This window comes from Hemitrygon akajei, chromosome 1 (assembly GCF_048418815.1).
Source record: "Hemitrygon akajei chromosome 1, sHemAka1.3, whole genome shotgun sequence".
Taxonomy (NCBI): Eukaryota; Metazoa; Chordata; class Chondrichthyes; order Myliobatiformes; family Dasyatidae; genus Hemitrygon; species Hemitrygon akajei.
Window position 1 is genome coordinate 200,263,371 of NC_133124.1, and position 16,433 is coordinate 200,279,803.

Below are 16,433 nucleotides of genomic sequence, written 5' to 3' on the forward strand. Positions count from 1 at the left end.
CCCTATTTATAACCCTCAGCTCTGTGAACTCTCCTCATGCCAGGGAATGAAATCCTGACCTATTTCATCCAACCTACATAACTAGCATACACATTATCTATAAGGACCTAATATTAAACCAAGGCCCAGCAGGAGTCCACAGTGTCTCGATTTTTGTACACAAGTTGTTAAAATGTCATGGATTGGTACAAAAATAATCAAAAAAGCTAATGCAGTCATTCAGACAAAAGATGAGGCAGATGTAATTATTACTGCAGTGTCTAATACACTCACACTCCTATGTTGAACTTGCTCAACCCAACTCCAGAGCAGACACAGAGAGAAAAGGCCAAAGATTTTTCATAGACTCATGGAGCACTCCAGCAAAGAAACAAGCTCTTCAGCCAATCTAGTCCATACCTGCCTACTCCCACCTACATCGACCTGCAGGTCTGGAGGTGAAAGGGTCCAAGTGCTCCCACAGGAGCAAACAGGTGTTCCAGCACTGGGTGGAGGGCGGTTTCTGCGGATGCCAGTGTTCAGGGAGCAGCTCCAGCAGATCCAACTGCTTGTGAATGGGGATGGTCCTGTCCCAAGGGCATGATCTACTCAAGTGGACACAGCGCAGTGAATGGTGGCACCAGTCAGACGAAAGGCCAGGGATGAGACCACAGCCCTGTGCTCGGAGATGGGCTGTGGTGCTGATATTCTGGGATGCAGTGGGGCCATCCTTTGCAATGGCAGAGCAGACTTGATGGGCCGAATGGCCCAATTCTGCGCCTATGTCTCACGGTCTAACGTGCCCACCACATCGGTGCAGACTGCAGCTGTTAGTTTTGACTTGCATCCCCCTGCAGAGGTGAGAATAGAACCACTTCTGTTACCACATGAGCGGCCACTGGAGTAGACATCTGACGAAAGGACGGGAGCTCAGTACCACAGCCATCAACAATCCACACAGCCAGGAACAAGGTCTCAAGTCACCCTTGGGGCCTGGTCTGACTACAAGATGCCTTTAATGCACCTAACCCCAGGAGAAGTGCTACTTCGGGGTATCAGGAGATTGGTGACATCTGAGTGTAGAGGAGAAGGAAAAGGTCTCAGGATCAGTCGCGTTGTCCTCCATTACAGAGAAATGGGAACCCCACCAAAGATTTGAGGGGGAAAAAAAAGAGGCCATTAGGAATCTGTAACGAGACACCATGTTGTACATAAGGTTTATCAGGCTATGAGAGGCATAGATAGAGTGGACAGGGAGAATCTGTTTCCCAGGGTAGAACTGTCTAATACCAGAGGGCACGCATTGAAGGTGAAAGGGGATAGGTTCAAGGGGGATGTGAGGGGCAAGTGTTTTACTCAGAGTGATGGATGCCTGGAATGCACTGCCTGATATGGTGGTATAGGAAAATACATTAGAGGATTAAGAGATATTTACATAGGCACATGAATGTGTGGAAGATGTAGGAATATGGACATTGTGTAGGTAGGAGGGATTAGTTTTTTGGGTGTTTTTGATTTACTTTTTTTTTTAGGTGGTTCGGCACAACATAGTAGGCCGAAGGGCCTGTTTCTGTGCAGTACTCTATGTTCCAAATATTACTGTTTTAAAAACAAAACTAACATGGCAGATCTGAAATATTGTGGAAATACAGTTAGTTACACAACAAGCTGCCACACAGGTCAGTTAATTCGCTCTGGTGATGTTACTCAAAGTAGCCGGGACAGTGGAAAGAAGTATTTGACAATGACTCAGTTCGACTTCACAGAAACAGAACAAAGACTGGGGCGGCTGGAATTCTATTCCAACGTCATGGCTATTGGTTGGTTCTAAAGCCATTACGTTGGGAGTTTCCAGCAACAGAAACACTGTGGAACAATCTCCAACATTCACAGAACACCCTCTGCTTCTGTTACAGATGTGCTAGTTTATTGTTTTGCATTGACAAATACACTTCTGACCGAGTTACAATTACTCCAACACTACTGCGTCACGCCACTGTGTGACAAGGACAATCCAGAAATGTGCACGGGAATTCAAAGATAATGTTCTGTCATGAATGCCACGGGGATGCTCGGTTGCAAAGTGGTATTGTGAATAAATGAGAATATTTCCTGTCTTAAATCCACACTCAGATTAAAAAGTACATCTGCATTTCAAACCCAGAATAAAAATGGTTAAATAAGTCTGTACTGCTGGTCTGTCGTCAAGCTCCCGTACGCAGCGCCCATCACAGAACACACTCTTGCTGATGATGTAGACCACATCACTGATTCAAGTTAATCCTCTTAATTGGATGCCACTACTGTTAATGTCTGCGAGGGAGTTACAGACAATGCAACCTTTGGAGAGGCTCCCTCCCCTGCTGGATGTAGGCCACTCGCCATTTCTTTGCAGCGCTCAAAATTCAAACGTCTGGCGGACAAGCTTTCCAATGCATTTGGCAACCGACCTTGTTTGCTACCTCAGAAGGTAGTGAAAGTCTGTATTATCCTCAACACCTTCACGATTAGCAGCTTGGCTTTGAAAGAAGGAACGGAGTCATGTTTGGTGGGCTGGAGATTCCAAGCCTGTCAGCATTGGGGTGTGTTGGAAATTCTCATCCCTGCTGGTGTGGGTCTTTGTTAGTGCTGCGCTTGCTCGAGGCTGAAGCCGAGTGTTTGATAAATTTCCTTCAGAATTAGCAGCACTGTGTCCTCAGATTCCCTAGGGGACGACAAACAGAGTTGGCAAACACAGGTAGTAAAACAATATAATTGTTGGGCAAACATTCAAAACACAAACTCAAAATGAAATACTGAGTATCAACGTGCGAAACGTGTTTTCCTGCCTCATCTGGCCAGCTTTGTACTTTCAGTATTTTGTGCATTTTAATTCAAGTCCAAAGCCAGCCGGTAGAGTAGTGGCATCAGCTCTGGACTTTGAGGTGAGTGGTTCCAATCCGGCCGGCTCCTCGGACAAGCTAGAACTCGGCCTCATTGAAATAAAAGACAGAAATTCTAAAGAAACTGCAAGGTTGCCAGCCAAAGCGCCACAAAGGCGAGGAGAGAAGTGACGATTCAGATCCAAGCTGCCCAGATGTTCTGGGTTCAAGGGGCCTTTCTGCCGAATCCTGTCCAGAGATCAATGACTGATTGATCAGCCTCGTTGCATGTACACTAAAACACAGTGAAGTGTGTCGCTCGAGTCCACCGCCATCACACACTGAAGATGGGCTGGGAGCTCCTCCCCCAGTGTCGCCATGTTTCCCAGAGCCAACAAAGCTTGCCCGAAGCTCACTAACCCTAACCCGTACGCCTTTGGAACGTAGGAGGAATCTGGACCGCTCGGAGGAACTCGGTCACGTGGAGAACGTGCAAACTCTTTACAAACAGTGGGGCGGGGGAAACTGAACCCTGATAGCCAGCACTGTACAGTGTTACTGCTGTGCTGCCATGCTGCCCACAATGTGCCCGGATAAGCCTCAAATGAACCAGCTACTCACTGTGCGACTCTCTCCAAGACTATCACACCCATGTCGTGGTTTGGAGGCTTGTGTGCCTCAGCCACCTGGAGAGCTATGCTGGCTGGAGTCAGGGCCTTGCGCTTTGGCTCTTGGTAGGGTCACCCATGCCAAACACGTCAAAGGGTAGAGGCCAGGCTAAGAGAGGTCCACTGGTCCTCCAGATTCAGGGCTAATAACCCTGACTGGTCAAACAAAAACTGTGACGGAAACAGCAAATGAAGAATCCTTCTACATCTGAGTGCGATGGTATTCTTGAACCCCCACCCACGACTTGCATGACTGACAGTAGTGAAAAATAAGAGGAAGCTACTGACATGAAGGAAGCCCTGAACTCCGCTGGGGATAGAGGACCTTTATTGCTGCCCCAAACGGCAGTGGTGTGACATCCTAAGGCACTGAAATGTCACCCGTCCAAAATCCTTTGAGGTCATGGATATGACAGCCCCTTAGCCCACCAACGTGCTGACAATCGCGTGCCCATTAGCCCTAATTCTACACCAGCCAATTAACTCCAGATTCCACCAATCACCTCCACACTACAAGCAACGTGCAACTTCATGAAAGCACCAAACCAGCAGTCGTTGAAACGGGACTGTTGGTGGCATCTTTCTGCCCTCCCTTACCCACAGCACCAGCACTCCCTTCGTCCCCTTACCAGTAACAGAGGTGGCTCTGGAGAGCGAAGAGGTACTCGTTGAAGCTTTCGATGGGCTTCTCCTGAAGCACGTAATCAATACGCCGTCCGCCATTCAACATCCCGATCCTGACTTCCTTCTCCTCCTCCTCCTGCAGGGAGCCGCTCCCGTCCGCTTCAGACCCGGCTTAGGAAGTAACCACAGGCGCAGATTAGAATGGCGAGGGGCAACAGGGCACATGGTGGTGAGCGCCAGCACCCTGGAGCGAGTGTTGCACACAGTGGGCACGGTCGGGAGGGAGGGGGCAGAAGATGCCAAGGGAAAGGAGCAGCAGTGCCCGGCTCAGTCACGGGCTGTGGGTAACTGTGTGGCCCTAGTCTCCTCTGGACCAGCAGTGACCTAGGACAAAGGCCAGGAGGGCGCAGAGTGAGGGGGTGGGGAGGCGGCTGAGGAAAGGTGGCATTACGGAGGGTTGCAGATGCTCTGTGGAGGGGGCACACAGTACTATTGCCTGCCGAGGCTGTCAGGCGACACGGGCATTGCCTGGCAAAGTGCAGCCAATCGAGCAGGGCACAGAGGGTAGGGAGCACTCTCCCAACTCCTGCCTGTGACGTTCAGAGCAGGGGCCTCTCACCCCGAAGCCCTTTCTGAGCACCGGGCACAAACCCAGATCAAGAACAGAGGAGCAGTGGGACTTGTCCCGCTGGGCAGGGGGTTATTGTTATTTGCCTGGTGACCCCATTCTCTCAGGAATGGCTGTGATTTTAACAGGATTTCACCGGAGGCAACCTTGCTCAGTCTAAATGTCTTCCTGCTTCTCCCTCCTACCTCCAGCTGGGGCAAATGTTTCCCGATGGATAACCCCTTTGGGAACAGATAGGCAGGGTTTGGAACCGTGACACACGGAGGGGGGAGCTCTAAAGCCCGCGCAGGGGAAGGCCCCACCTTCACTCTCGGCGACGGGTGACTCGATGGCCGCGGCGGTTGTGTCGGGCAGCAGCTGGGGCAGGGGCGACTGGAGCCGGGTGAATGACTGCCAGGCGTTCCGCAGGGAGCAGAAGAGGCCGTGCTTCAGGTCGGAGCCCATCCGCGTCAGGCTGTCCTTCAGTTCTGTTGGCACACAGAGGAAGCACAGCAGAACAAAATTCAGCAATGCACCAGTTCTGGGATTGGGAGGCTGCCTTTCAGCCCTTCAGATCTACTTTCCCATCACTGGGCATGGAGGTTCCAATGCACAGAATCATTACAGGTTGCAGTAGCCAGCTCCATCATGGGCACACCAGTCCCTTAAGAAGAGGGCATCTTCAAAATGTGGAGCCTCTGGCGTCATTAAGGACCCTCACAACCCAGGACATGCTCTCTTCTCATTGTCACAAGTGGGATGGAGGTACAGGAGCCTGAAGATACACACTCAATGTTTTCCGAACACCACCTTCCCCTCTGCCATCGGATTTCTGAACGATCTATGTACATTACCCTGCTATTCCTTGTTTCGCACAAGTGCAACGCAGTGAATTTAAAAAGTCTTGCACCACACTGATGCCACTAAACATGTTTCACAACGTATGTCAGTGATAAGAAATCTGATTCTGATTGCCCATTCTTGCCCAGTGACCACACCTCTCAATTCTCTTTTCCTGACACAAACATACTCCGTGAAGATACGCAGAGAGCAGGAAGGTGAGGAAACTTACATTTTTGCTGTTGTTCCAAGATTTTGTCACTGGTCCGTGACTCTTAGTGCAGAGGAAGCAATCCACTCAACGTTCCTCCAAATCCTCTACATCATAAACGGTTCATTCCTCATCGTCCCAAACTCTAATCACCTCACTCAATCCCTCCTTAGGATAAAACCCTCAATCCAATTAATCCATGCAAGCTAAACACCAGACCACAGCAGCTGACAATGCATGCCAGTGGGATCTCACCAAGACTCCGTACAACTGGAGTGGGACTTCCTTCCTCTTCTACTGGGACTCCTTTACAATAAAGGATCACAAACCCCTGACAGAGCAGACCCTGGGCACTGTCCAAGGGAGTGAAGCGAATTAGAAAGTAGTTCTGTCGAGTCAGAGCATGAACTCAGGCCGTTCGGCCCAAGTCACCCGTGCAAGCCAGAACGTCTATCCAAGCTGGTCCAATTTGCCTGGGGTTGGCTCATATCTGGCGCTTCTGGGGCCCTGCTCTTTGTGATTCTTATAAAGTGACTTGGATGATGAAGTAGAGGGGTAGGCTAGCAGATGCCACGACAGTTGGAGGTGGTGTGGATAGTGTAGAAGGTTGTTGTAGGTACAACGGGTTATAGATAGGTTGCAAATTTGGGCCAAGAAGCGGCAGATGGAGTTTAGTCTAGAAAAGAGTGAAGTGGTACACTCTGGAAGATCAAATCTGAAGGTGGAGTACAAGGTTAACGGTGGGATTCTTAATGGTGTGGAGGAATAGGGGGATCTTGGGGTGCAAGACAACAAATCCTTCAGAATTTCTACACAGGTTGATAGGGTGGCCAAGGGGGCATACAGAGCCTTCATTAGTTGGGGGATTGAGCTCAAAAGCTGCAAAGTAATGGTTAGACTACACACACAGTTCTATGTTCAATTCTGGTCGCCTCATTAAGGGAAGGATGTGGAAAATTCAGAGAGGGTGCAGAGATTTACCAGGCTGTTGCTTAGGTTAGAGAACACATCCTGTGAGGAAAAGATAAGGCTTTTCACTTCGCAGTGATGGAGGATGAGGGGCAACTTGATAAAGGTGTACAAGATAATTGGCAGAGTGGCAGGCCAGCACTTTTTCCCACCCAGGGAAGCAACGGCCAATAGCAGAGGACATCTATTTAAGGTGAATGCAGGGAAGTTTAGTGGGGATGTCAGAGTTAGGCTGTTTTATTTATTTTTTTTAAAAAGGGCACATAGTGGATGCCTGGTGTGCACTGCAGTGTGGTGGTACAATAGGGACATAAAAGACCCACAGATAGGCACAAAGACGCAAGAAAAAAAAAGAAAGAGGGTTCTGGACTGTGTAGGAGAGAAGGAGACTAATCATGGAGTAGGTTTATACAGATCAGTACATTGTAGACTGAAGGATCTGTAGTGTACTGTATTGTTCTATGTTCAACATCCCTTTAAACCAGGGCTTCCCATCCTGGGGTCCATCACCCCTTGGTTAATGGTAGGGGCCCCAGTCATAAAAAAGGTTGTGAACCCCTGCTTTAAACCTTTCCTATCCATGTACCCTCCCAATTGTCTTGTAAACACTGCAATTACACGCACCTCTATGGCTTTTCCGGAAGCTCCCTCCACATAACCATGCAACCACGAGGAAATCTGCAGATGCTGGAAATTCAAGCAACACACACAAAACGCTGGTGGAACGCAGCAGGCCAGGCAGCATCTATAGGGAGAAGCACTGTCGACGTCTCGGCCCGAAACGTTGACAGCACTTCTCCCTATAGATGCTGCCTGACCTGCTGTGTTCCACCAGCGTTTTGTGCGTGTTGTCCACATAACCATTATCGTTTTGAGTGAAAAGCTCGCCCCTCAGGTCACTTTTTAAATATTTCTGCTTTCACCTTAGGTGTATGCCCTCTCGTTTAGACTCCTCTGCCCTGGGAAAAAGACTGCAGCCATCCACCTCATCCATGGCCCTCATGATTTTAGAGAGTTCTGAAAGGGTCAGAAAGATTCCTCAGCCTCAGACTGGAAGAAAAACCCAGCTACGGTCATTCTCTCCTTGTAACTCAGAATCAGATTTAGTATCACTGGCATATGTCATAAATTTGTTGTTTTCGCAGCAGTACTTTGTAATACACAATAATTGTAGAAAAACTATAAATTACATTAAGTAGCATACATAAAAAAGTGCAAAAGGGTGAAAAATAGCGAGATAGTGTTCATTATCCATTCAGAAATCTGATGGCAGAGGGGAAGCTGTTCCTAAAACGTTTAGTGTTTGCCTTCAGGCTCCAGTACTCCCTCTGTAACGGTAGCAATGAGAAGAGGGCATGTCCTATGTGACGGTGGTCTGTAATGATGGACATCTTCAAAAGGCGACGTCTCTTGAGGTTAGTGCCCATGATGGAGCAGCCTGAGCTTACCACCTTCTGCAACTCTTCCTAATCCTGTGCAGTGGCCCCTCGATACCAGGCGATGATCCAACTAGTTTGGAATGCTCTCCATGGCACGTTTTTCAAAATCTGTGAGTCTATGACGACATGCCAATTCTCCTCAAACTCCTAATGAAATATAGCCACCTTTGTAATTGTATCAATAAGTCGAGCACAGGATAGATCCTCAGAAACATTGACACCCAAAGCAGGAGCTGAAAACTGCTCACCCTTTCCACTGCTAATCCCTCGAGAGGACTGACGTGTGTTCCCTCGATTTCCCCTTCCTGAAGCCCACAAGGAGGCCCTCAAGATCCCCAGTTCCAGTTCCATCTTTATGAATCTTTTCTGCACTCCTTCTAATCTATCTCAAGAATCTGGAAGGCAAATCTTCACTTTTGCCCGCACAGAAATACCTGATGACTGACAAGCATTCAATTTCTTTCAAAAAATTACAGTCAATTTCATGCAACAGCCCTTTCTCCCTGGTTTGTTGCTTCAGTGGCCAATGCCGCCCCGGCAAACCACGTGGCCAGTGACCGGCAAATAGACAGTACCACTGGGTTGGGACAATCCTTATTTAACGCAAGATTTATTTTAATTTTTTTACAGAGCCTTTCACAATGTCATTGGCAGAATGCTCTAGGGCTTCCCAGGCATGAAAGTAATCCTGGTATGTAGGATGTGGAGAGGATGCTTCCAATAGTGGGGGAGTCTCGGACCAGAAGGCACAGATTCAGAATAGGATGTGCTTTTAGAACAGAGATGAGGAGGAATTTCTTTAGCTAGAGGGTAGCAAATCTGTGGAATTCATTGCCACAGATGGCTGTGGACACCAAATCACTGAGTATATTTAAAACGGAAGTTGAAAGTTTCTTGATTAATCAACGTATCAAAGGTTACGGGGAGAAGGCAGTAGAATGGGATTGAGAGGGATAATAAGTCAGCCATGATGGAATAGTACAGTAGACTTGATGGGCTGAATGGCCTAATTCTGCCCTAATGTCTGATGGTAGTCACCAGTTGGAAATTGAGACTGGATGGGAAGACTCAAGTACGATAGGTCACATTCAGGTTTCAAATTTATTTATCACAAGAATATTGAAATATACAGTGACATGGGTCACTCGTGTTAACAACCAACACACGCAAGGCAGCCTACAAGTGCTGCCACACATCCTGGCACCAACACTGCATGCCCACAATGCTTGGCATAACATCAAAACAAGGCCCATTCCTCCCTCTCACCCACGCACACACAGTACCTTAAGCACGGGACAGAACTCCAGCCTGTACCCTGTCCCGCTACAATACACCTGTACAATGGGGTTTCTGCAGCAAGGGAAACTGGGGTCCACCTCAACTTTGAGCGGAAGCACAGTGTTCTCCAGCTAAACGTGGCCAGTAAGTAGTCACTGGGGAAAACGTGTGTTCACCAACGGGACTGTTGCTGGGACCTGACCACGCTACCGGTGCCTTACCCAGGTGCATCCTCTTCCTGCCCTTGTGATGGGGGATCAGCATGGGCTCCAGGTCCACATCCGGGACGATCATGGGCTCGAGCCTGTATGCAACGGGGTCAAACTACAGAGGGCAAAAAGGAAAACATTTACCATCACTGGAGAAACTCAGACTTTCCTCAGACAGACATACTTTATTGATCCCGAGGGAAATTGGGTTTCACTACAGTCGCACCAACCAAGGATAGTGTAGAAATATAGCAATATAAAACCATAAATATTAAATAATAAGTAAATTATTCCAAGTGGAAATAAGTCCAGGGTCGGCCTATTGGCTCAGGGTGTCTGACACTCCGAGGGAGGAGCTGTAAAGTTTGATGGCCACAGGCAGGAATGACTTCCTATGACACTCAGTGCTGCATCTCGGTGGAATGAGTCTCTAGCTGAATGTACTCCTGTGCCTAACTAGTACATTATGGAGTGGATGGGAGACATTGTCCAAGATGGCATGCAACTTGGACAGCATCCTCTTTTCAGACACCACCGTCAGAGAATCCAGTTCCACCCCCACAACATCACTGGCCTTGCGAATGAGTTTGCTGATTCTGTTGGTGTCTGCTACCCTCAGCCTGCTGCCCCAGCACACAACAGCAAACATGATGGCACTGGCCACCACAGACTCGTAGACCAATTCCCTTTCCAAACCCAACACATTAAGGAAGAAGGAACGAATCAGAAGAGTCATCTCTGGTGAGCCTGGCTGGTTACACAGTCCAATTCGCACACCACAGAAACAGGGTGGTGGTCCACCCTCTGCACCAGCCTTCAAGTGCTCACCAACATTCATCCCGCACTCTAGCTAACTAGCCTCTCCCAGATTCTATCACCCATCCACAAGAGGGGCAACTTACAGCTACCAATCTGTATGTGGCATGATTGGATGTGGGAAGAAACCCATGCAGTCATCGGGGAAACGTGTAAACTCTACACAGACAGGACCTGAGGTCAGGATTGGACACTGGCCTCGGGTGCTGTGAGAAAGCCACTTTGCTAGTTGTGCCAATGTCTAGTAGGGCAAACCATCAACCAATCCCACAGCTCCTCTGTCGGTTTCACGCACACCTCTCATCAATATGGCTTCATCAGCAGCAATTCCCCATGGCAACCCTGGTCTCGTCTTACCAGAGATAATCCCTTTGTCCTGTCCATCCCACCCTCCAACTCAAAACTCAACTACTTCCTCTCCTTCTCAGATTTACAGAAGAACCTTCCACATGAAATAACCGTTTCTCTCGACCCTCTAATGCTGCCCAATTGGATGAGTGCTTCCGCCATTTTCAGTTTTGGTTTCCAATTTCTTTTGTTTTTAAATAAGAAGCTTCAAAAAGTTATGCTTGGATTTCCAGCATCTGCAGATTTTCTCTTGTTTGGAGCAAGTTATGATAGTGGTTTAACTATTAAAGAGACAACTTTTGAACTAAAAAATCAATGCCGGATTACTTTATACTCAGCTTATGTGAAAACATTATTCATACCACTCAAAGTCAAAGTTTCTATTAAACTAGCACACCAGGAATATTAAGGGTTTTCGCACAACTTTCTACTGTTACTTTTGCCAAGATGGTACCTACTGGGTGGTAGATGTTGAAGAACCTCTTGCACGTGGGGAACTTGTAGTTGGGATCTATTCTCTTCAGTCCTCGGACAGTGAGAAACATACCGATGGGCGAGCCAAATGCAAAGAAGACCTCCGGCTCAAAACTGAGGCGTGGATAATTTACCAGGACCTTGAGTGGGAATTAAAGAAAGAAATTTTTAATAAAATTACCATTTTCAAGGCTACAGGGAAATAGCTGGGGTGGAACAAGCGACTTGCTCGGGTAGAGATCTAGTGCAGATATGATGGGCTGAACGGTCTCCTTCCATACCCTAACCATTCGCCATTCGTTGTTTAGTTTAACATGGAACCAGACAGCACAAGCCCTTTGGCAGGTAAGCTACTGACTCGTACTGACTCTGCTCAGAACCGTTACTAAATGATACCAAAAGCGAGGGGGCCAAAAGAGAATGGGCACGGCTCCAAGAGTTGGCGGGGAAGATGTGACACTATTGGTTGGAGAGTTAAACACCAGACTTGAAAAACTGGAGGCTGAGATGGGGAGTTAGTCCTCGCACAATGAAATTTGTAGATTTTCAAGCACTGAAATAGACTGAAGGAGAAATCAATCTGGTAAAACCTTGGTGCACTCCCTCTGTCACGTGTATACTTGTCTTCACTAGGTAGGGGCACCAAACCTGGTCACAAAATTCCAGATTCAGTCTGACCAGAACTCTATGTAATTTCAGTAATACATCTTCACATTTGGATCCAAACTGACTAGAAATGAAAGACTAACATTTCTTTCGTCTGGTTACTTGTTTGTTCTATTGCTACATTAGTGTTGAGAGTGTTCACAATTCTTCAGACACTAGTACCTTTCAATCAGCTATTCCACAGTGGACGGTCTGTACCTGCTTCTCGCTCATGCCTCCTCAATGCAAACCAACAGGGAGTTGAATTCTGGGCTTCAATAAATAACAAGCAACTTCCTACCTCACCACACTGGTCAGCAGCTACGGGCAGTTATTCTGCAGCTCAGATGCACCTTTCCTCTTGCTCCACACTTCACTGCCCATTTCCTTTCAGCTTTGGTTTGCATTCCTTGCCTGTCATTTCATTTTCTCTGGCATCACCCTATTGTACACCCCCTTCATTATTCAGTAGCCTCCCAATCCCACCCTCTGAAAGTGACCAAACACTTTAACTTCTTCAAAGGAAAAGTAGATTTGAACATCAGGATCATTGCCAGCAGATGCAAGAGGGGCAATGTCTGAGCAATGATTTTACTCTTTCCAAAGTTTTCACTGCAGAGGCTATAAACTCAGCCAGCTCCATCACGGGCACCATCACAGACATCTTCAAAGGGCACAGCCTCAGGGCGACGGCTTCCATTATTAAGGACCCTCATCATCCAGGACACGCTCTCTTAGCTTTGCTATCATTAAGGTGATGATGCAGGAGCCCAAAGAGAAACACAATGTTTTAGCAACAACTTCTTCCCCTCCGCTATCAGATTTCTGTGTGGATCACAAACACCATCTTGCGTTACTAATTTTATTTATTTATTATTGTAACTTATAGAATTGTCCTGTATCACTGTACTGCTGCCACAAAGCCACAAATTTCATGACACGTCAGTGATAATAAACCTGATTCTGCCTGAGTGACTAATTATGTTCAGTTTTTCCATTTCAGAGTTCCAGCGATATTTAGCTTTAACTTTTAGTGAGAAGTGTTCAGTGATACAATGGGGACAATGTGTCAACTGGTACAAGACACCGACATCTGGGGGAGTGGAGGTTATGGCACCTGGTCTGGGGTGGCAAGAATCTCCCCACCAGATTCAGCACTAGAAACTTCTCAGTCCATCATCCCAGAGGTCAATGCAGAATAACAATACAGCCCAAATCAATGAACGTTTAAGACACACAATGGAGACACTAGGCCCATGGTATTCCTGCTGATTGAAAGCTTGTTATTAGCAATTAATTACCTTAAACAGCATAGAGCAAGGGATTTAAAAAAAAGTTACTGACTGGAAACTTTCAGCAACTTTGACCTAAAGTGGGAACTATTCTCTCCACAGTCGCTACTCAACCCAGAGTGTTTCCAGCATCTTCTGTTTCAGTTTTCCAGATTCTAGAATTTTTTATTATTATTTTCAAGATAAATACTGCTTATGAATAGCTCCACACTGAGCAGACAATGAATGACACTGGCCAATTAAAATGCATAATCCAGTTCGAAGGTGACAAGAAATGCACCACGTGGACTGGCAGTTCATTTGGCTGGAGGTTGCCATGGCCATCACAGACGTGTACAGACGCAAGAAGAGCTATATTCACCAAACATCTATCAAATCCAAATAACTGTGCTTGAAATGGACAAAATTCAAGGAGTTGTTATCGCAGCAAGGATGGTTGTCGGGATCAGTCCAAAGCAGATAGCAATCTCTCTTATTGATGAGTCCCATGCGCCACTATTTGCAGAAGCCATAGTAACAAAACAATCGGAAAGAGGTGAAATGCCATCGGTCAATGGAAAAGCGTTAGGCTACAGTCGGTCAATGATCGGAACAATTTTAATGGAGAATGCGAAAGCCCTGCCCTGATGAAAGCTACAATTATTACTAAGCAACGCAGTGGTTTAATTATTGAAATACATATGTTTCTTAAGTGTTTTATATGCATAGAAAGGTAAAATATGTACTATATACTAAGAAAAAAGTTTGACTAACTGACGCTAAATAATACTGGATGTACCTGTTCCGACTTCAAATCCGACTTAAAGACAAGACTCAGGAATGGAACTCATTCATAACCCGGGAACTGCCTGTACTTTTAAGTCATTTCTAGATTACTTATAATACCTAATACAACGTAAATGCTATGTAAATAGTTGTTATACTGTATTGTTTAGGGAATAATGACAAGAAAATAGTCTGTACATGCTCAAGCAATGAGTGCTGGAGAGAGAACTTCCGGGTTTTCCCGATCCGCGGTTGGTTGAATCCGCGCATACAGAATCCGCGGAAAAGGAGGGCCGACTGTATACTTATTATCTTTGCAGTTAAACAATTTATGCCTGCTTGTATTTTATACAACTTCCTATATGTATGCAACTGTTTAATACTTTACCTAGTGGTCACAGAAAGTATATGCAGTTGTTCAGTGTCCCCTAGTGGTTATAGTTCTGGCAGCTTCTCTGATGTCACGTTGTTGGAATGGGGGCTATGCGGTTGGTTAAATTATCTACAGATCTGAATGGAACGTCTCTGATCAATGGAGTTTAAGGGCAGAGCACACGGGCTTGCCATCTTTATTCTATTTTTTTTCCCTTCATTCTTAGATTCCCGCCTCTGTTGCTAATTCTCTGTTTTATTAGTGCTTTATAAAACAGTCGTGAAGCAACAAATGTGATGCCTCGTTCTTGACTCCAGAAAGAACCCTGGGTTGAAAACATCAGAATCCACCAGAACACCACCTCTGTACCAACCAACGCAGCACTTGCCAATGTTTGGTTCAGAACTTTAGAAGTTCTTCAGAGCTTCTAAAGAACGGAAACAAGATCACCAGCTACAGGGTCTTTTGTTTAAAAAAAACACTGCATCGACCTTTGTGCAGACAAAATCCTTTACTTGGATTTACACATCAGCAGACCCACCCACATATATACACTTCCGCTACAGCCTATAAACTCAACCAAGCCAGGACTGGTGCTTGCTGGCATTTGCACAGGGTGCCTGCCCCCTGACTCACCTGACCGATGCCAACGTCAAACTGCTCGTAGTTCACAGAGGTGAGGCTGCTGGTGGACAGGGGTCTCTGCGACTGCTCACCGGCCCCCTCCTCCTCTGAGGGCAGGCTGACTTTCCCCGGGATGCCTCTCACCTCCGGCTCAGCGGTTGGCTCTTCCCCGTGCTCCTGCCAAGGAGAGAGCGACACACTAACAAGAAGGCCACTGAGGAAACAGAACCACTTGACGGAAGAAAAACAGAAGAGTCTGGCCCTCTCACGTGAACCCAAATCCCCTCTTCCCCTGTACTTTGTAAACCACGGATTCAGAATATTCTTACACTCCAGAGACCCATGCCATTCCCCTCTGGATGGTTTAGCAGTTTGTGTTTTGTCTCATGGACTACTGAGCACCCCCAGAGCACAAAATTCATTCCTCCCAACCACCGCTGTCCCAGAGATTCAGTACAACACACTGCCAGTGAGCACGGCCTACCTGGGCGTGGGCCAACTTCTTTGCCAAACTGAGGATCTTCTTCCTTGGTCCCAGAGGTATCCCCAAGTCCTTCAGTTCATCATCCGAACACAGAGCCTGGTGTGGGAGGAAAAGTGAAGCATTTGTATATTACCTCTACTTCACTGTGCTCAAGGCGGAGGTGAGCTGCCTTCTTGCTTGCAGTAGCCTGCAGGTGATGTTGCTCCCAAACTGCTGTTGGGGGAGGAAGATTCCAGCACAAGACATAGGAGCAGAATTAGGCCATTCAGCCCATCGAGTCTGCTCCACTTTTCCACCATGGCCGATTCATTTCCCCAGTATGGATTCCTCGTAACCTTTGATACCTTTACTATCCATAAACATGTAAGCCCCTGCTTCAAATATATCCAATAACCTTGCCTCCACATGCACTTGTGTGGCAATGAATTCCACTGATTCTGGCTAAAGAAATTCCTCTTCCCCTCAGTTCTAAACAGACGTCCCACTACTTTGAGGCTGTGCACTCTAAACCCAGATGCATCCAACCCCCCCCTCGACAGGAAACATCCTCTTCCCATCCACTATCTAGGCCTTTCAATATTCGATAAGTTTCAATGAGGACTCCCTCATTCTTCGGAACTCCTGCAAGTACAGGTCCAGAGCCATCAAATACTCCTCACATGTTAACTCTTTCATTTCCAGGATCGTTCTCATGAACCTCTTCTGGACCCTCTCCAATGTCAGCAGATCCTTTCTCGGACGAGGACCCCCAAAGCTGCTCAGAATATTCCAAGTGCCATCGGACAAACGCCAGATAAAACCTTAGCCGCAACTGATCCATTTCCAAGCCAGGACTTGGGAGTGTGACCTGGAGGGGAACCAGCAGGTGAATGCGAGTGCCAGGACCCGTCCTCCTTGGATAGCAAAGGCGAGGTCCAAGTCAACTGA

The 16,433-nt window shown here is 47.1% G+C and overlaps 1 protein-coding gene across 4 annotated transcripts in view; it reads right to left on the reverse strand.

Annotated features, from left to right (window-relative positions):
- Positions 1 to 1,884: 1,884 nt before the first annotated feature.
- Positions 1,885 to 16,433, reverse strand: part of LOC140734551 (triacylglycerol hydrolase DDHD2-like) — a 45,949-nt gene continuing 31,400 nt past the window's right edge. For all 4 annotated transcript variants that reach the window (XM_073058681.1, XM_073058691.1, XM_073058698.1 and 1 more), the window contains 7 exons: positions 15,507 to 15,602; positions 15,035 to 15,199; positions 11,308 to 11,463; positions 9,698 to 9,800; positions 5,063 to 5,227; positions 4,138 to 4,303; positions 1,885 to 2,683 (listed from right to left, as the gene is read on the reverse strand). In XM_073058681.1, coding sequence (XP_072914782.1) covers positions 2,602 to 2,683; positions 4,138 to 4,303; positions 5,063 to 5,227; positions 9,698 to 9,800; positions 11,308 to 11,463; positions 15,035 to 15,199; positions 15,507 to 15,602 — 933 coding nt within the window. In that variant the 3' untranslated portion in view covers positions 1,885 to 2,601. The remainder of the gene's footprint in view (positions 2,684 to 4,137; positions 4,304 to 5,062; positions 5,228 to 9,697; positions 9,801 to 11,307; positions 11,464 to 15,034; positions 15,200 to 15,506; positions 15,603 to 16,433) is intronic.